This window comes from Ursus maritimus, unplaced genomic scaffold, assembly GCF_017311325.1.
Source record: "Ursus maritimus isolate PB19 unplaced genomic scaffold, ASM1731132v1 scaffold_1, whole genome shotgun sequence".
In the NCBI taxonomy this organism is placed as follows: domain Eukaryota; kingdom Metazoa; phylum Chordata; class Mammalia; order Carnivora; family Ursidae; genus Ursus; species Ursus maritimus.
In genome coordinates, this window is record NW_024423343.1 from 60,530,192 (window position 1) to 60,550,723 (window position 20,532).

The 20,532-nt window shown below is 37.9% G+C and overlaps 2 protein-coding genes across 2 annotated transcripts; one reads left to right on the forward strand and one right to left on the reverse strand.

Moving 5' to 3' along the window:
• The first annotated feature begins 1,370 nt into the window (after window positions 1–1,370).
• METTL5 (methyltransferase like 5) lies at window positions 1,371–9,148 on the forward strand. Its single transcript, XM_008687100.2, has 8 exons — window positions 1,371–1,513; window positions 1,637–1,790; window positions 3,786–3,900; window positions 4,272–4,453; window positions 5,807–5,889; window positions 6,670–6,721; window positions 8,594–8,643; window positions 9,046–9,148. The coding sequence occupies exons 2-8, from the start codon at window positions 1,682–1,684 to the stop codon at window positions 9,082–9,084; spliced, it is 630 nt and encodes a 209-aa protein (XP_008685322.1). The 5' UTR covers window positions 1,371–1,513; window positions 1,637–1,681; the 3' UTR covers window positions 9,085–9,148.
• On the reverse strand, window positions 8,847–19,804 carry SSB (small RNA binding exonuclease protection factor La). Its single transcript, XM_008687101.2, has 12 exons — window positions 19,668–19,804; window positions 17,927–18,001; window positions 14,345–14,448; window positions 13,911–14,085; window positions 12,746–12,853; window positions 12,539–12,639; window positions 11,453–11,524; window positions 11,089–11,131; window positions 10,534–10,674; window positions 9,973–10,159; window positions 9,725–9,856; window positions 8,847–9,240 (listed from the first exon to the last, which is right to left on the reverse strand). Exons 2-12 carry the CDS (start codon window positions 17,990–17,992, stop codon window positions 9,149–9,151), a joined length of 1,221 nt encoding a protein of 406 aa, XP_008685323.1. The 5' UTR covers window positions 17,993–18,001; window positions 19,668–19,804; the 3' UTR covers window positions 8,847–9,148.
• Window positions 19,805–20,532: the final 728 nt, after the last annotated feature.

A 20,532-nucleotide genomic window follows, 5' to 3' on the forward strand; every position in this document is an offset into this window, starting at 1 on the left:
CACCACCAAGAGCTAACATTTATTGGGCATTTGTTATGTAACAACTTTGTGTACTATCTGCAGTAAGAACTTTATATGTATTGACTCATTTAATTTTCATAACAGACAACTTTGAATTTTATTATTCATAGGAAATTGCAGCCTGGGACACCACTCTCTCTAGTTCATCCTCACCCATCCATTCCTTTTTTTTTTTTTTTCTTCCTTTAATAATGAAATATATCCATTCTCTAGATTAAGAGAAATCCTTTCACTTAGGCACAAGATCCTATCTTCTCAGGATCCTAACTCCTTCCAATATTCTTCTCGTATTTTATGTATTATTTTTTAAGATTTTTATTTTAGAGAGAGAGCGCGCGCACACTGACTCACCGAGGAGAGGGAGGGGCAGAGGGAGAGACTCTCCAGCCCACTGGGGCTGAGCTCTGAGCCCGCTTGGGGCTCCTTCTCACCACCCTGAAATCATGACCCGAGCAGAAACCAAGAGTCCCACGCCTAAGGGACTGAACCACCAGGCGCCCCACCCGTCTTATATTTTAAACGCCCGCCTTTCTATTAGAGCTATTTTGTCTGAATGTAGGTGTGCTCCAATCTCCTGCTGCCATTAAAAAACAAAACAAACTTCTCCCAATGTCACTTAACAGCAACCATTCTTACTTCTTTTTTTATAGCCACGTTCTTATGAATTGCTCCCATTTACTCTAATTCCTAAACTTCCATTCATTACACAGCCCATTACCACCTGGTTTCTGCTTCTACTCTATGAAAGCTGACCTCTTTCCAGCATTTGACACACTACCTATTCCTTCACTTAAACTCTTCTTTAGGCTTCTCTGACATCACAACCCTGTGAGTGTTGAAGTAAGTGACACAGGTGACCTAAAGAGAGGAAAACAAGTGTAAAATAAAATAGGGCATGCGAATGCCCAAGGAGGCAAAGGTGAGTGGCAATTGTTACTTTTTGAGAGGCGCCCGTGAGACCGGAGACAGAAAGGGACACACCCGGCCTTAACACCAAGAGACCGTGACTTTTACCCTCACTTTCACCTTCTTTCTTCCTCCATCCTTTGAGGGTCTGCAGGTACTCAACGAAAGCTAGAGAATTTGGGCCCTGTGACAGGCGGTGGGGGCTGGTTCCGTAGCTTCGAGAAGGGAGGGTACTACCGGTCGTGAGAACCCGGCCGGGATAGGGGTGGATGACGCTCCGGGGTCGCCGACGGAACCCATGCGCGGGGCCGCGGTTGCAGCTCGGCGCGGGGCTGCTGGGCGGCGGACGCGGGCGCGCGTGCGTGGCAGCGCTTCCGGTCCCGGTCCCGGTCCCGGCACGATCCGTCTCCTGAAGTTCCCGGACACCGCTGGGGGAATCGTCCGTCGACTTCAGGGCAGGCCGGGGCTGCCGCGGTCTCTCAGAAGCCCGAGACCGGCGCGGGATACCCTTGAGGCGGGTCGAAAGCTGGCCGAAGACTCCGCCCGCTGCTGGAGCTGGAAGGAAAGCAGGAACAGCTTGGGCTAGGTGTGCCCTTCGCTCCCTGCCTCCCCAGCCCGGCTCTGGCCAGTGGAGCTGGAAAAGGAGTGGGGTCGGGGTGGGGTTGGGGGGAAATGGGGGGAGATGCAGGTTAAATGAGTTTCTCTGCAGATCCATGTGCCGTTAAATCCGGCGAACTCACACTTTTAAAAAAAAATGAAGAAATTAAGGCTTAAGGAACTAGAAAGTCGCCTGCAACAGGTGGATGGATTCGAAAAGCCCAAGCTGCTTCTAGAACAGTATCCAACCAGGCCGCACATTGCAGGTAGGGCGGCTGGTGACCACGTCTTTGCTTCCCCGGGTTTGTCCTATCTACTTACTCCATAATGAAAATAGAACAGTTATTTGAATACAAAGAACGTCTAGAGGAATTCTGCACTGAGATTACATAATCATGCTAGGGCTTTCTTGACACCGCAGCTAAAGACAGCCCCCACCCCCGCCGCTTTATTGTTTTACTGCTTGCTTTCCTGCATACCTCTTAACACTGTCAGACATCATTTTAATGTGTTTGTTTCTCTCATTACACTATAAATTCCTTGAAGGCAAAGAATTTGTCGGTCGTGTGTTCACATAATTCTGTGTTTAGAAGAGTTCCTGCTACTAGTTAGGAGCTTAGTACACATTTGCTAAATAAGGATCAATTTTCTATTGCAAAGAATTGCAAGTGCCAGGATTCCTGTGCTATGCTCCTCCCTAGAATGAATACTAGAGTTGGCAGCCAAAAGACTGCGTTTAACAAATCCAGAATAGGTGCTATAAAGATGAAGATGCGTTTCAGTTTTTAATGATCTGAGAGTCATCAGTGTTGCTTGATGCAAGAGATTGATACTGGGAGTACAGGAGACAACACAGGAAAAACCATTCATATTTGGTAAATGTATTGCCAAAGTCATTGAGGAGTCTTGGGAGAATTAATTTGGGAATCCCTCCCAGCTTCAACATAGTTCTGTTTCTAAGCAGCCAATGAAAGTATTTACCTGCACTTAACACCAGCATATTGTCATAATTCCAACCAAAAACTGGCACAAAACTCTGTCTGAGTTAAGACCTGTTTTCTCAATTTAGATGACTTCTTTAGTGTATTCTGACTATAGGGTTTCTTAGTGAAGTCTAATTTTTTTAAAAATCCGTTGTTCATACTCAGGGTGTAACATGCACATACATGGATGTGCTAATTCTTTGAGATACCAGGTTTGAAGTCACTAACACCTGCAGCAGTAATTGGGATAGCAGTCAGACTGAGATATCCCTCTAATTGTGTGGATTTTTCTTTTAAGATTTTATTTTTAAGTAATCTCTACACCCAGTGTGGGGCCGGAACTCACAACCCTGAGATCGAGAGTCGCATGCTCCACCAGCTGAGCCAGCCAGGTGCCCCTAATTGTGTTTTTGATAAAACCTCTGGGTACTAGGGCATCAGTGATGGCCAGTAGTTCTTGCTGGTTCACATATCCACAGGGAGAGATGAGTGGTTTAATTCATGCTTAACTTTTAGTATATATCCCAGACCTTTGTGTATTTGAAAGAAAGAACCCTTTCTGATCTCAGCAGCTTCTGCTCTGCTCCTCGGTTCTCATTAGATTATGAATATATGTATCTGTAGATCGTATGTGTCTAAAGGCTGTATTGTGGATATAGGACTTTTCCCATTCTAGCTTGCAGTTAGGGTGCCTGTGTTCTGGTGACAAACTTGTCAAAAAGTTCTGGGCTATTTTAATGTTAATGTTTGTTCAATATTAGTGGTTCCCAGACTTATAGATGTCACAGATCAGTAAAATTTTAAAACAGTTTTGGGAGACTGACTGATACAGGGTTGCCAAGTTTATATTTTGACAAGGAAAGATATTTTTAAAACGTATTTACTCTTAACCATCCTTGCAAAAATATTTCAACATCAAAGAAAGAACTGGTGTATAGGGTGTGTGGCAATATTTTGAGCAGGCTGAGGAAAAAACATTTTAACCTTATTTTTCTCATTTTATTTCAAAATTTTTGTCATTCTTGGCATTGTCACCAGAGTAGTTTTTGGGAACCACTGGTGTGTGTTATTGTTCCTTCTGGGGCCTCTTACTACATACCAAGATATTATACATTGTTTTTTTTTTGTTTGTTTGTTTGTTTGTTTGTTTTTTAATAATCTGGAACACCATGTGGGGAGGGAATAATGCAAGACAAGAAATTGCATTAGTCATTTACATGAATTGGATTTTGGTCATCAACTTGCTCTTATTCCCTAATATGTTTTTTGATCTTTTAGCATGTATGCTCTATACAATCCATAATACATATGATGACATTGAAAATAAAGTGGTTGCAGATCTAGGATGTGGTTGTGGAGTTCTTAGCATCGGAACTGCAATGTTAGGAGCGGGGTAGGTGATCCTGTATATAATGTTTGGGTATAGGGTGGCCGGAATAAGAAACTAAAAATAGGATTAACTAAATTAGATTTATGGGACTCTACAGTATGAGATGAGGGGAGCGAGAATCTGATACTGAGTACATTTTGAATGAGCAGAACGGTAAAACAAAAAACAAAAGTGTAACAGCAGCTATCAGATGCCTCCCTTTTATATACACCTGCATTTCCAACCCCTGCCAGGTTGGGAAATCATGCCGTTGCAAGGCAACACTCACTTTCACTTTGCCAGTTGGGTTAAAAAGGTATATGGTTTTGATTTTGTTATTGTTTTGCTTTGGGAGCTATAAATAGTCATTCTTTGTGTGTGTTCTGTATTTATAGGTTGTGTGTTGGATTTGACATAGATGAAGATGCGTTGGAAGTATTTAATAGGAATGTGGAAGAGTTTGAGTTAACAAATGTTGACATGGTTCAATGTGATGTGTGCTCATTATCTAACAGAATGTCCAAGTCATTTGATACAGTAATTATGAATCCTCCCTTTGGGACCAAAAATAATAAAGGTTAGTAAAAATTCACCTGTACTAATATATGTGTAGCAAAGCAAGTTTTAAAAGTCACTTTCTTATTGTTTGGGTTAAATGATTTTATCACTGTTCGTTAAATACAGTCTTTTAGCTGTGTAACTACTACAATTTCAGTTTGTTTAATGAATGTCTAGGAAACTGAATTTTTCAATCTTTGTTTTCACCTATTTGTACTAAGCGAATAGTCTTTATTAATTTACTATTTATACTTTGCTTTCAAGAATGATTTACCTAACCCTTATGATTATAATTCTGTAAAGGATTTTATACTTTTAGAACCTCTTTTTAATGCCTTAACACAATGAGGATTTCAACATGTGTTCATCAGTAATAGTGACCGACTGTGGCTATTTATCCTGTGTATGCTATAGGCAAGGAGGATTAAAAAGTCTGTGAGAGGAAGACATGAATAGCCTGTTTTTTTAAAGATATATTTATTTGAGTGTGAGCTAGTGAGGGAGGGTGGGAGAGGGGCAGAGGGAGAAGCAGACTCCCTTGGCGGGGGAGGGGGGGCACTGGCCATGGCTCCATCCCTGGACCTGGGGGATCATGACCTGAGCCTAAGACAGACACTTAACTAAGCCACTCAGGCACCCCAAAGTGATGAACAGTTTAAAGAGTTATCCCTCCTTGGGGCACCTGGGTGGCTCAGTCGTTAAGTGTCTGCCTTCGGCTCAGGGCATGATCCCGGAGTTCTGGGATCGGGCCCCACATCAGGCTACTCCGCTGGGAGCCTGCTTCTTCTCCCACTCCCCCTGCTTGTGTTCCCTCTCTCGCTGGCTGTCTTTCTCTGTCAAATAAATAAAATCTTTAAAAAAAAAAAAAAAGAGTTACCCCTCCAGCTCCTGCCTGATTCTGATTACTACTCTTTCTCTTCTCCCTTGAAAGAGTTGTTAATTTGGAACATTAAAATTTTTACTTTAGCCTTATTTAAAGAAGATAGTATAATTCTGTTTCATTTTATCAGCCTTAAAAGATACATATTTTACTTTTCTTTTTATTTATTTGAGATAGAGCATGAACTGGGGGAGGAGAGCAGGAGAGGGAGGAGAAGCAGGTTCCCTGCTGAGCAGGGACCCCAATTCAATGCAGGACTCAATCCCAGGATCCTGGGATCATGACATGAGCCAAAGGCAGACACTTAACCGATTGAGCCACCCAGGCTCACCCTATATTTTACTTTTTTGTACCTTGTCTCTTTTCAGGAAGAATTTGAAGTGTCTGTTTTGGAATTTGGGAAAGAAAGTTTTTAAATACCTGGTAGTCATTTAATCTTGTTTTGATTAACAGGTATATAAAGCAAATATGAGCTTTTTCTACTCTTAACAGGGACAGATATGGCATTTCTGAAGACTGCTTTGGAAATGGCAAGAACAGCAGTATACTCTTTACACAAGTCCTCCACTAGAGATGTAAGTTCAAATCATCATGATATTGTTACTTCAAAATTCATGACAGTGTTTTAAGGATTTGTGGTGTATACTAATTATCAGGGTATCTCTTTCTCCTGAACCTTTTAAACATCTGGCACTTAGAAACAATTTTCCCATTAACTAGCTAGCATTTGTGATTAGTTTTCTTCCAACCTATATAACTTCTTCGTCAAAGATTTGCTCAGGCAGGAACTGTTACCAGGAGAGACTGTAATTCAGTAGAGAAGTGTGGTATAGCTAAGGTTACAGTATGTCCTAGTTTGCCTAACTCCTGGTAGTCCCATCGTCCCTTTATGTACATAAGGGAGGCAGTAAGACCTGATTTTTAAGAACACTGAGACTGAAGCTAAACTGATCTGAGTTCAGAATCTCCCTCTTTCATTATTCTTGCCAGCAATATAACATGGGAGTGTAGAAGATATATTCCAGAAAATTGGGTGTATTTTTGTCAATACAACAGTGATTAAGGACACAGACTACAGAGCCACACTACGTAGGTTCAAATCCAAACTACCACTTCCCTGTGTTATCTTGGTCGAGGTATTTGAGTTCAGCCCATCACCTATACTGTACTTTTATATTGAAATGGTTTGGTTTCTTATTTTCAAAATACTACTAAACCAGTTGAAAATATGTTAAGAGTCTACATTCTAATGATATTTTAGAAGCTTAAAAACTTAATATGAAGTATTAGCAAAAAAGCAATTCTCAAAAAATTATTTTAAAAATCAGCTCACATTAACATGTTGTTATCTTCAGCATATTCAAAAGAAAGCTACAGAATGGAAAATCAAGATAGATATTATTGCAGGTAAGATAATTTTTAAGTTTTTCACAAAATATATCTAAACCCTAATTACTTAAGGTCAATAATACGTTAGCTCAACCAGAATTTTATAGGTGCTAAGAAAAGATGTGTAGAATATGTTTTCAGGGGCATCTTGGTGGCTCAGTCAGTTAAGCAGCTGCCTTTGGCTCAAGTCATGATCCCAGGGTCCTGGGATCAAGCCCCTTGTCCCCTTCTCCCTCTGTGTCTCCCCACAGCTTGTGTGCTCTCTCAAATAAATAAAATCTTTTAAAAGAAAAAAAAAAAACCCACGTTTTCAGTTTGGCATAATGTGAGGGGTTGGTAATGGGTTGGAAATGAAGTAAAGATAGGATATCTATGTCAGGGCACCTGGGTGGCACAGTCGTTAAGCGTCTGCCTTCGGCTTAGGGTGTGATCCCAGCGTTCTGGGATTGAGCCCCACATCAGGCTCCTCCGCTGGGAACCTGCTTCTTCCTCTCCCACTCCCCCTGCTTGTGTTCCCTCTCTCGCTGGCTGTCTCTGTCAAATAAATAAATAAAATCTTAAAAAAAAAATGATATCAATGTCTGCCTAAGACTGTCCCAATTTATGCATTTTGCTGAAAATTCCTAAGAGCACCCAACTATTTGGTCACTTCAGGCTCAGACAGAAAAACATAGAGCATCACAGTGATATAACAGCTTGGGCTTGGAGTGGGTCAGACCTGTTTGAAATCCATTCATGGAAAATACCACCAAATCATGCCTGATTACCTTTTCATTTCAATTTTCAAATTGTCCCTTGAGTCAGAGAACATGAAGCTTTTTTCTTTTAGTGGGGGCTAGGATATAATCATCCACACTGTAAATAAATGTTGGATACATTTTTATTAGCAAATTGGGTAATATTCACAAATATCAAAATGGGAAAAACATATACCTAGAAGCTAATGATAATCCAAGTAATTCTGAAGGCTGAAGTAAGAGTACAATAAGGGGGAAATGTTCTTTATTTGATAATAAACTGACTAGGATTAGCACTGTGGTGTTAACCATATAGCTAGTCCTATTCGTAATTAGTAATGTAATGTGGAAGTCTACCAGTCCTCTTATTTATCCAGGATTGTCATTCCTTACCTAGCTTAAGGTATTATAACATGGTAACCTGGAGCACCTCAGAACAATTCCAAGTATCCCAAGCCAGTGCCTTGCTACTCCAGATGTGTCCTCAGACCATTAGTATTGACATCCTTTGGGAGATAGACTTGCAGAATTTCAGGCTCCACCCAGACTTACTGAATTGTAATATGCATTTTAAAAAGATTTATTTGAAGGTGATTTGATTACACATTAAAATTTGAGAGCTATAACCTATAGAGAATTTATGTTGCAAAATATGAAGGATAGGCAGTCTATTGCCATCTCTCTGAAGCTGATGGGTAAGTGTGGAGAACCTACATTATTTCTTAGAATAAGAAAAATGTATTTTCACTTGAGAGCTTAATAGGAAAGTAATTAGCTACTTACTATCAATACTAAAATCCAAATTTTAAAAACAAGCATGATTATTATGATTGCTAGCCATATATTATTAAGAAATTAGAAAGGTACTATCATCTTCTGTCCAACTATTATCCTTTCAAATTCTTCCCCATAACCTCAAATTTTGGCATAAATGACCAAAATAGCAGAAATGCCAACCTCAGTTAGCCATGGTTAATCTTGGGAATATATCAAGTCAGTCTTTGGATAAGTTAAAGTGACAGGTCTGAAGTGTTCCGCTTACCAGGGTTAAGTACTTCCTTAATTTTGTTTTAATTTACATATGTATATGTATGTAAGTGATTTTTGTATATAGCAAATGAATTTTTATACTTAGATGGCTTTTGTTTTATAGAGCTGCGATATGACCTGCCAGCATCATACAAATTTCATAAAAAGAAATCAGTAAGTCTCTTGATTCTGGCTTACCTACATTCAGTACTGAAGAACTTTTCAATAAGTAATTATTTGCAATGTTATGAAGTTGCCTGAGTAAATATAAAAAACTAGCCTAGGATATAAAATAATTATCGACGGGGATAACAGCCAATATTCTGGTTTAAGATATTCTTTCTCAAATGCTTTAGGCACAAAAATAAAAAACTAAGTTTTTGCTCTTTTTATATAGTAGATATTTTATTAGTTTGTACTAATACATTTTCATATTACAAAGGCAATTTAGTGGAAGAGTCTTTTGATATTTGAATAATTTGAAATAACACAAACAGAACTATACATTAAAAAAAATCTTCATTTGGATAACAAAAAAAGACAAGTTAAACAACAAAAAATTTTCCTTTCTTACAGGTTGATATTGAAGTGGATCTAATTCGGTTTTCTTTTTAAAAGCCTCTAAAGACAAAAGCAGCTTAAAACCTAATTAAGATGAATAAAAATTTTGTTTACTAAACTACTGGTCTCCAGCACCGTTTTCTGTTTTCTGTTGTTTTGGTGTAGGTTCTTCTTCTTTGTCTGTTTCTTCTCTTGCTCTCTTTACTAGTCCTATACAATAACAGAATTTTTATTAAGTTCACTATATAAGCATTACTCTTTTAATACTGAGCATAATTAAAAATAATTGTTTAAAAAGCAACAACTTCCTGGGGCGCCTTGGTGGCTCAGTTTCATTAAGTGTCTGCCTGAGGCTCAGGTCATGATCCCAGGCTCCCTGCTCAGTGGTGAGTCTGCTGCTCCTTCTGCCTCTGCCCACCCTCCACTCATGTTCGCTCTCCTTCTCTCTCAAATAAAATCTTTTTTTAAAAAAAGCAACAACTTCCCAACACCAATGAGAAGGCTTTTCTTTAGTACAGATCTTCTGCTCTCTAAGCTTAGCTTCCAAACATCTTGTTTTCCACTTGTAACACAGGATAACTTGTGTAAATCACAGTCCAAGAATGTCACTTATACAGAAGGTGAAAAACCACACTGCTCTTCTTCCCCACAAATAATTTCTCTTGAAGGTACCAAAGGACTTAGAAAAACTTACCAGATGCACCATTTTGATCATGTTCCTCATCACTATCAAATTTAGTTTTCTTGCCCTGAAACTGTACTTTTCCTTTAGCAGACCCAGTCTGGGCAGCTTTATTTCCCTTTCCTTTTCCTTTAAATCTGCGACCTATAGAAACATAATTGAGAAATCCATAAGAAATGTTTTAAATCTCTTGTCATAGTCTTGGAACAAGCAAATGAGTTAAAATAACCAATGGTCAAAGACAAATCAGAACTAATGACCTTTTGACTTCCATTTGTTTAGAGATTCTTGTTGATCTTCTATGATTTTTTTCAGTGCTTCCTTTTCCACATCTCCTTCTAGTACTTCCCACGTCACTTCTTTGTTCCTTAATTGTAGGTTACCATTATTTGCATCTTTGGCTTTATCCAGTGCTTCCTTAGCTTTTTCTTTAAAAAGAATTATCCCCTATACCAAAGACAGACAATGAAAGCCACACCCTTAAGGGTTTTTTTAGTTCCATAGTTAATTCCTTTGCTCAAAAATTTTTCCTACTTTGCAAATCTTCTCTGCCATTATCAACTTCAGTGAATTATAACTGAACTTCAGGAAGTTACCACAAAGTTTGCAGCCACTAATACCAACAGTTATTCATAGCATAATTCAGAAAATATCAGACATTACATCCATGATGGCAATAACAAAATGGAAAGTAAATGACCAAATTCATTTACTTCATAAACACATTAATAAAAAAATTGTTTCTACTAATGTTTTCTTCTAAAAGTTGTTTCTATGGATTTTTAAACTGATTGCTAAAAAGCATTTGAATGTTTCCAAACCTCTTTTGCTCCTCTGACAAAGTCTATCCATTTTATTTCGCCATGACTTGAGAAAAGGATGTGCAAATCTTCTCTACAGGTCTGATCATCTAAGTCTCCTGAAAATTTCAGCAAGCAGCCAATCTTTTCTTCTAGAGATTTCTATAAAAACATACAAAGCAATAAAAAAGTTTCTTAAAAGCAACCACAAAGCAGAAATGGCTTAAGCCCCTCTATACCTAATACATGGAAAAAGCTAGAAACTTTTAAATGCTATTTTAAAGTAGTTTAACAGTTAGTGCATTTTCCTATGTCATCCCTTGTTCTGCAATGGCTTCTGATTTTAACTTATTTAATTTCTTCAACAAGTAATATTTACTTAGCTATGTATTAGTTATTATATAAATCTAGTTACTAAGTTTTTTCTCTGGATAGGTAATGATTTTAGGCAGTATTATTGGGCTACAACTTTAGTGCAATGACAACTATAGACTTACATATTTGCTTCAAAAAGTCCTCACTTTTTATTCTCATAAATTTGAAATATAGCTTTGGATATCAATAATATATACTTACCATTTCAGCATCTTCTGCTAACTTTTGTTTTTCTTCTTGCTCTCTACAAAAGAAATGTTAATTAGAATGTTTCCATTTACTGCATGAGAAAATTAAATCCTGATAAAGTTAACCTTGATCATGATCACACACTGCTTACTAAGCAAAGCCAATCGTTAGGTTTTCTGATTGCTCATGGCTAGAGTGCAACACAACGTGGCCCCCAGATTATCAAGGCAGCTTAAGATCTTAATGTTTCACTAACAAAAGAAAAGCCTACTGCTACTTATTTCAAAACTCATCATCAAGTTCCACTTCCCAGAACCACTAACTCTATCCCTGTTAAAGCTTTAAGGAATTAAAACGACTGGCTCAACGTACTTACTGTTTAGCTCGTAATTTAGCTTCCACTTTATTTTGCTTTCTTTCTTCATTTTTCTTTGCAAAGTAATCTTCCCTAAAGAACAAAATACAGGGGCTGAGTTCTTGAGAACAAAAATAAGATTGCAAATTATTTTGAATGATTTCAGCACAGGAAAGAATATTACACTATCAACATAATTACCTAAAAATTCAAAAGATGCCAAGGAAATTATTTATTTTAGTAACAGCTTTACTAAAAAACAATTCACATTTCATAGAATATATACCTTTTAAAAGGTGTACTGCACAACCATCACTACTATCTAATTTCAGAACAAAAAGAAACCTGATGTCCATACCAATCTCATTGATTTTATCTTTCATGTATAGGAAAAAAAAGTAAACCAGGATTTATGTGAATAACTTTTCGTAGAATTTTCTACAGTGTTACTTTCACAAAAGGAGAAAATTCTACAATCTCTGAAACCCAAGAATATGAGCAATTATGAAAATCACGTTAAAAAATACTTTTGAGGGTTAACCTTAATTATGTGATTCATCACAGTACATCTTTAAGTCTCAGGTTTAGTACATGGCACTCAGAAGATTATATAACGCGAGTATGGGACAATGGCCTAAATTTATCAAAAAAAAAAAAATGCTCTGGTTTGTTCTAATTTTTGACACATACACACACATTAAAGAACGTGGTCCAAATCTATATTAAATAATCCTTTGTACTAAACAAATACAGGTATATATAGACCATGAGAAATAACGACAGACTGGAAATTGGACAGGGATTGATTCTCAAACCACACTAAAGCCCAAATTTTACTATCTAACTTGATCTTATGTATTAGATGCAAACCCCCCCCCCAAACTTAACCTTCATTAACTGTTAACAGTAAAAAGGTATTAAAAAACACTTCCTTAAGGTCTCAAAGGACCAGCAGTTTCCACTGAGCAAATTTCAAGTGTTCATCAAAGAATGCTCAAGGATTCTAAAAATACTGTCCTTACAGGGGATGCTATTCAGATTCTGTATCCTAGTGTGTCAATTCCATATAACTAAGTGGCCAAAAGAAACATCAACATAAAGACTTACTTGAAAAGTATGAGCAGGTCTGTGTCTTTATACTTCTGGCCAGGGGTGTCAACAAACTTCTTAGCAGATTCAATACTATCAAACACAGCAAATATTGATCCCTATTAAAAGGGGAAGAAAACTCTTTTTAAAAATGTCCCTTATATTTTTCAACTAGAAAAAGCTGTGACATCATACAGAAAAGTCTGTAACATCATACAACCATACCTTAAATGCTTTGTGTAATGTTCTTCTCATCTGAATATTTAGTACTTGACCTTTATCTTCTAACCATTCTTTTATGTCATCAAGGGTTGCATCAGTTGGGAAGCCTTTCTGTGAAGAATAGAAAAGAAATGCATGAATGCGTTTTCAGGTAAACAATTTATCAGAAATTCTGATTCATTTTGTCTTGAAACCAAGCCAGGATATACACATCTATCTATATCTATCTCTCTCTGTCTCTGAAATGTTTAACAGCGCTGGCTAAGAGCTGAGCCACTGTTCTCTAGTGCAATGTAAGTGACTTATTTGGAATTTGCTTCAAAATAATCTATTTGGGGGGTGCCTGGGTGGCTCAGTCAGTTAGACACCTACCTTCGGCTCAGGTCATGATCCTGGGGTCCGGGGAATCTCTCTCTCTGCCCCTCCTCCTGCTCCTCTCTCTCTCGCTCATTCTCTCAAGTATCACTCTCTCCCTCAAATAAATAAATAAAATCTTCAAAATAATCCACTTGGGGGAGAGATAAAACTATATCAATCATGTGTTAACTGTTGAAGTTGGATAGTGGTACATTATATAGTCAATCTACTTTTTTATGTCTTAAATTTTCCTGAATGAAAAAAATCTTAAAAAAGTCATGAGCTAAAGAAAATTACCATCAAGTTTAGCTATTGACAAATAAGTTGATAAGCACTGGGTGCTTACAATATGCCCAAGATTTTGTACAATGTTATACAGGTTTTCCCATTAATTCTCACAAAAGTTCTATAAAATAAAAAAATATGATCTCCATTTATGAAGATAAGGCTTAGCCAGGTTAAGAACATTGCTCAAGAATACACAGTAAGTGGGGCGCCTGGGTGGCACAGGAATTAAGCGTCTGCCTTCGGCTCAGGGCGTGATCCCGGTGTTCTGGGATCGAGCCCCACATCAGGCTCCTCCTCTATGAGCCTGATTCTTCCTCTCCCATTCCCCCTGCTTGTGTTCCCTCTCTCGCTGGCTGTCTCTATCTCTGTCGAATAAATAAATAAAATCTTTAAAAAAAAAAAAAAAAAAGAATACACAGTAAGTGGTAAAGCTATGATTCCTGAGTCCTTATTCTTATCCACTCTACAATTTTTCTAAATAAGATATTTAAGATATAATAAAATGTGTTAAAGGCCCACTTACAATATAAACAGATCTGTTTTTTACATCATTCTTATATTCATCAGTCACTTCAGGGAGGGGTTTGCTTGGAGATCTTCTGATTTTAGTTTTATCTTCACTTATTTCCATGAGTTCAGCCTTTGATTTGCTCAGTGCCTCCACTATTATATTAAAGTCTGTTGTTAGACGGTTTAACCTGAAGAATATATATAAAAGCATTGTAAAACTTAGTGGTAGCACCTGTTTACAGAAAAATCTAAAGATGATTTAAAAAAGGTTTTTACTGGGGTGCCTGGGTGGCTCAGTTGGTTAAGAATCTGACTCTTGATCTCAGCTCACGTCTTGATGTCAGGGTTGTGAGTTCAGGCCCTGTACTGGGCTCCACACCCAGTGTGGAGCCTACTTAAAAAATAATAATAAATAAAATAAGATAAAATAATAAAAAAGGTTTTTACCTATTGAATTTTATCATTATCTCCAAAGGTACCCAGCCTTCATCCAGTTTGATCTGTTCCTTTAAAAATTTGTCTCGTGGCAAATTGAAGTCACCAAAATAATACTGCAAGATAATAACATTATATTTCAGAGCACTGTACAATACTGACTCCACTCCTGGAGTTTTTAATTACCATTACATCACCATGTTCTATTCTTTAAAAAATACATACAATAAACATTTTCTCCTAAATACATGATAACAAAACATTTATAATACAAATTTGCAGAAAGATAAAACTAAAAATTGATTACTGAAACAATGTAATTAGCAGATATGTCAATAGACTATCAAGTCTTAAAATAAAAACATAGTTAAGGATTTAGTATGTGAAAAGCCTCTTGTTTCAAATCAGTGTGTAAAGAAGAGACTGTTAAAAGAACTGGAATACACTGATTAATAACTCTTAATTTCTACAAACTAAAAAAACAGGTGAGCGTTTATCTAATTCAAGCATAGAGGCACTCTCAGTATAACAGCAAAAAAGACAAAAACAAAAAAAACTATACACGAAAAGACTCAGGTGTGACTACTTGGAATCCCAAAAGTAACATAAAAAGTAAAAGACAAATAAAGAAGTTTGTTGATAATTCTTATAAATCAAGGGAGAAGAAAAAAAACCCTGGAAACCCAAATAGAAAAATGGGTAAAGGACATCAAAAAAAATTACTAAAAATAAGAAGAAATGCAACTTAAAGCAATGAAATAGCATTTTCACCTAACAAACTGGCCAAAATTCTAAAAACAAGAATACCTAGTATTGGACTGAACACAGAGAAATGGTCATGCAGAGGGAGATGTAAACTAGCAATAAGTATCAAAGGTTTTTAAAAACGTGCTTAACCCGAGCTGGTCCATCTCTTTAAAAGTAAGATTTATTTATATATATAAGATTTATATATAATAAAATTACTAAGATTTATATATATATATATAAGATTTATATATAAAGATATTCATCATGAATTAGACAGCCACATGCAGAAGAATGAAACTGAACCATTTTCTTACACCATACACAAAAACAGACTCAAAACGGATGAAAAGACCTAAATGTGAGACAGGAATCATCAAAATCCTAGAGAACAAAAGCAGCAACCTCCGTGACTTCGGCCACAGCAACTTCTTGTTAGACACATCTCCAAAGGCAAAGGAAATAAAGGCAAATATGAACTATTGGGACTTCATCAAGATAAAAAGCTTTTGCACAGCAAAGGAAACAGTCGACAAAACCAAAAGACTACTGAAAGAATGGGAGAAGATATTTGCAAATGTCTTATCAGATAAAGGGCTAGTATCCAAAATCCATAAAGAACTTACCAAACTCAACACCCGAAGAACAAATAATCCAATCAAGAAATGGGCAGAAGACATGAACTGATATTTCTCCAAGAAGACATCCAAATGGCCAACAGACACATGAAAAAGTGCTCAACATCACTCATCATCAGGGAAATGCAAATCAAAACCACAATGAGATACCACCTCAAACCAGTCAGAATGGCTAAAATTAACAGGTCAGGAAAGGACAGATATTGATGAGAAAGAAAGAAACAAACAAGGGTGTGGAGAAAGGGGAATCCTCTTACACCCTTGGTGGGAATGCAAGCTGGTGCAGCCACTCTGGAAAACAGTACGGAGGTTCCTCAAAAAGTTGAAAACAGAGCTACCTTCCGACCCAGCAACTGCATTACTACGTATTTACGGCAAAGACAGAAATGTGATCCAAAGGGGCACCTGCACCCCAATGTTTATAGCAGCAATGTCCACGATAACCAAACTATGGAAAGAGCCCAGATGTCCATCAACGGATGAAAGGATAAAGAAGATGTAGTATATTATATACAAGAGATTACTACTCAGCCATCAAAAATAATGAAATCTTGCCATTTGCAATCATGTGAATGGAACTAGAGGGTATTATTATGCTAAGTGGAATAAGTCAATCAGAGAAAGACAATTATCATATGATTTCACTCCTATGTGGAATTTAAGAAACAAAACAGAGAAGCATAGAGGAAGGAAGGGAAAAATAAAACAAGATGTAATCAGAGAGGGAGACAAACCAGAAGAGACTCTTAACCACAGGAAACAAACTGAAGGTTGCTGGAGGGATGGGGTAACTGGGTGATGAACATTAAGGAGGGCACATGATGTAATGAGCACTGAGTGTTATATACAACTGATGAATCACTGAACTCTGCCTCTGAAACTAATAATACACTATATGCTAATTAATTGAATTTATATTAAAAAAGAAACTAATTTTTTAAAAAAAGAGGAAAATGCTAATGTAAAATTGGATTAAACTTTTCTCTCTGTGTTACGCTGATCTTAAGGCCAAAGTAGGGAAACAGCCAATAAAAATAGTGATTTGCTGATTTTTAAAACGAAGGGGGGGGAGGAAGGGAAGAAAAGGAAAAGAAAAAGGAAAAAAAAAAAGAAAGGAAAGGAAAGGGAAAAGAAACAAACTAACTGATCGTGGAACTGTTATAGCTAAAAAATTAGAAATATCCTACATATCAAATAGGGAATTGGGTAAATTACTGATGACATGAAACTTTACCCTCCCAAAATGCATCCCATGTTTGATGGGGGGAAAGGAAATAAAAATTATGTTAGTGTGAGCACTGACCACAAAGTGTGAAAGTGTCAAGCTTTTGACTTTGATTACTTCAGAAGGGCAGAATTTGAGAGGTGGCAGATTGTGGAAGGGACATTGTTAACTTTGTCTATATACAACTTTGTACTGTTCTAAATATTAAACTGAACAGTTTAGTAATTTTTCTTCCTATTATAATTAAATTAGTACAAAAAGCTGTAGCACAGGACATTTTAAATGGCAAAGTGTAACTTAAAAAAGTTCTGATAACTGCAAAAACCACTAAATAGTATGATCTGAAGTTCCTCAGTAAGAACAGAAAATATTAAGTGAGGAATTTCCCATGCAGCCCATTATTGACACTGTAAAGCTTCCACTTAAATACAATACCTAAGGTAAAAAAAAAAAAATGCTAAGATGACTGTGAAACATATACTCTGTTACAAATTATAATAGCCAAGAACTCAGCTTAATTAGGCAGAAAAATCTATTAGGACCTTCAAATAGATAAAGTGTTATTTAACAAGGGAAAGTACTTTACAAAAAATTTTATGTTCTCTTACTATGTGTTAGGAACTCTTCTGAATGTTTTACATTTTATTAACTAATGTAATCTTCACCAACAACCTTATGAGGACAGTTTTACTATTATCCTCAGTTTACAGAAGAGGAAACTAAGCAAAAAGGTAACACTAGTTTATAGTGTTACCTTTTGAAATGTTTGTAGGTCTTGGCTTTCATAAATTGGCTCCACTAACACAAAACTGTATACTATTATAAGTTCATCTAATTCTAAGAAAGACAAACCAGATATTTAATACTTTACATGAAACGTTTAAAGGGTCAATACAGTGAAATTAAATGTTCCTTCTGTATTTAAGGCTCTACATTTCCTTTCAAAGAGCACATTTTTGCAGTTTAGTATCATAAGAATCATACCTCAATTTGATGACATATTTTGGCCTCAAGAGCAGCCATTTTTTCATTATCACCATTTTCGGCCATTGCAGCTATCTGTAAATTTTCCCAAATTGGCATAAATAGGTTATTATTATTTTTACATAACACTCAAGATTAGAAGAATGTTTTAAAATTATCAGTATCGTTTTCTTAAAAATCAAGAATTTTTAATTTCACAGGTTCAGTTTCTCTAAATTCTCAAATCTCAACCAAAGAAAATGTTGGAATAAGTAATGGAAAATTGAAAAGCTATAATCTGCAACCCTTTTCAGTAAATCACTGTTCCACCTCTATAACAAAGTAGTTATCTTCACTTAGCTGATCAACACGCTTTCTGCAAAAAATTCCATTCAGCTACTTACCATTTCCAGCTTTAAGCAGATCACCATCTGTCAGTATATTTCTATGCATCTCAGTCCTCTTTGGTATGGTTTGCATTTCTTTTAAAATTAGTCACTGACTTACCAAAAACTTGTTATCAGCAAAGATTAAGTATCATATAACTTTAGAATGAAAAAAATCAAATATAACCATCAGGATTAGATTAGATGCTGTATGTAAAGGAACATATGAAAATAATTTAAGAGTCTGGGGACACTAAAATAATGTTAAGCAGAGGTTTTGTTCCCTAATTCACCAATATATTGGTTAACCTTATAGCCAGTTTCTTGTTTTACATCCCTGACATTAGCGTTGCAGGAAAAAGTAAGGTTGTGAGATTGGTTTGCTAGGGATCACAAACCAAGTCTGATTTCAAATTACTTGCCTCCAGCGCTCTATTAAACCACCCAGTTAGTCACATTTACCAAAGTATATTCATAAGAACTATCTTTGGTACACTTCTTGGAAATCGCTTTATCAACTGTAACTCCTGTGCAATAACCTGGACGCACACTGGAAGCTCCTGTAAGAGGGATTTGTATGATAGCATCCCACTACAAAATTTACTCAATCTTATGCACTGTTTTTCGACCATAACCTACGTTCCTAAATTGTTACCATGATCTAGGGCCCATTACAAAGCAAAGGGTGAATGAGATGAACTGTTTGGTCCAGACAAGACTTCTTTGGCCTACCCAATTTTGGAACTTCGTCTCTTGAGATACTTTTCCAGAGTGTACAACCAGAAGTGAAATATTACCTACACTGTCTCACTTCATACAGAATCCTTGACGCGAGTGAATAAGGGACACCAAAAACCCTAGAGAGTGACGCCAGAGGAACACCTGCGGCCCCACCATTCCCCGACCTCCAGTTTGTCCCACGGGATCCAAGGAAGCCTCCGGCGATTAACCACCGCCAACCGCCTAAGAAACTTAACCAGAAGCCCGAAACGTCTGCCCCGGGAGACACCAGAAGGCAGTGGAGCTAGGAAGTCTTAGAGACGCAGAAGGGATGCGGGCAGCCTCCATTCGAAGGACCCGCCAGAGCTCAGTCCCAAGGCAACCATTGGCTCTCCTGGGCCCCAGCCTCGTGCGGAGAAAGCCCGGCTCCTGCATTCCTCTCAGAGACCAGGTCTGCACCCCGCCCCGGCCCGCGCCCCTCCGCTCCCAGCCCGGCGCGCCGCCTCGGGCTACGGCCCACGCGGCGCTCGCCCGGAACCTGCGGACGGCGAGGAGTGGACGCACCCGCGTGAGACAACAAGGAAATGGAATGCGCCGTCGCCACTCAAAGCAGATCCTTTCGTACTTCGTCTCTTTAGCCACCGAGAGTTGCTCACCTTTAAGGTCCCGGTCCCACAAAGCCACGCCGCGCAAACACTAACAGCGACAACAACGTCTCGACTTCCCAGCGCCGCCGGCTGGCCTACCGCGCGTAAGGAAGATGGGGGCCGTCCCGGCAGCCCTCGCGGCCCGAGTGGGCGGGGCTTCGGATAGGCAGGAGGCGGTACAGCTCTCGGAGCTTGCGCGCCGGCCGCGAACTCCCACGGCCCGCGGAATCCCGCCCTCACGCGGAGAAGGTCGGGTTCCAATGCCCCGCAGGGCGTTGGAGAGTGCTAGGTTAAGTGTTTATTGTTAAGCGTTTCTAGACCGCATTTGCATCTCCAGTACTTACTTAGGCTTTTCGGCATATGAAGTATTTGGCTTTTTTTCAGAGTATACTTTTTAAAAAAATTGTTTTAATGATCCGTATGTATATGTAAACTACATCGTGTTGTGATAGTTCTCAAAATGGCAAGTGAAACTTTTTAAAAATCAGGGATTCGGGAATCTTAGAGTTGAGAAAACAATAGAGGCGTTTAAGAGCTGGGAATCTGGAATCTGATTGCCTGTGTTCAGATAACGGCTCACCTGTTTACAGGCTATGATGTAGGGCAAGCTACTAAACTTCTCTATCCTTTATGTATAAAACGGGGCCAGTGATTACTACCACCTTCTTCATACAGTTGTTGAGCATTAAACGTGATACAACATATACCTTGCTGGGAACTGCATATAGTAGGAGAAGCAGATGATGTTAATTTAAAACAAAAAACGTGATTTTGGAAGACCAGAATGCCATCTAGTGCAGAAATCTACTGCCTCCGCTAGGGCCCTTTTCTATTAGTACACTTTTTGCACGATAATTTAGTCACTTAATTTAGA

Excerpts from the sequence above, each read along its gene's own strand:
- METTL5 (XM_008687100.2), top strand. The coding sequence starts at position 1,682 with ATGAAGAAATTAAGGCTTAAGGAACTAGAAAGTCGCCTGCAACAGGTG. Across the intron at positions 3,901-4,271 it reads ACTGCAATGTTAGGAGCGGG|GTTGTGTGTTGGATTTGACA; the intron begins GTAGGTGATCCT and ends CTGTATTTATAG. Across the intron at positions 6,722-8,593 it reads CAAGATAGATATTATTGCAG|AGCTGCGATATGACCTGCCA; the intron begins GTAAGATAATTT and ends TTTGTTTTATAG.
- SSB (XM_008687101.2), bottom strand. The coding sequence starts at position 17,992 with ATGGCCGAAAATGGTGATAATGAAAAAATGGCTGCTCTTGAGGCCAAA. Across the intron at positions 11,132-11,452 it reads GCTAAATTACGAGCTAAACA|AGAGCAAGAAGAAAAACAAA; the intron begins GTAAGTACGTTG and ends TTTCTTTTGTAG. Across the intron at positions 9,857-9,972 it reads AAACAAATGGAAGTCAAAAG|GTCGCAGATTTAAAGGAAAA; the intron begins GTCATTAGTTCT and ends ATGTTTCTATAG.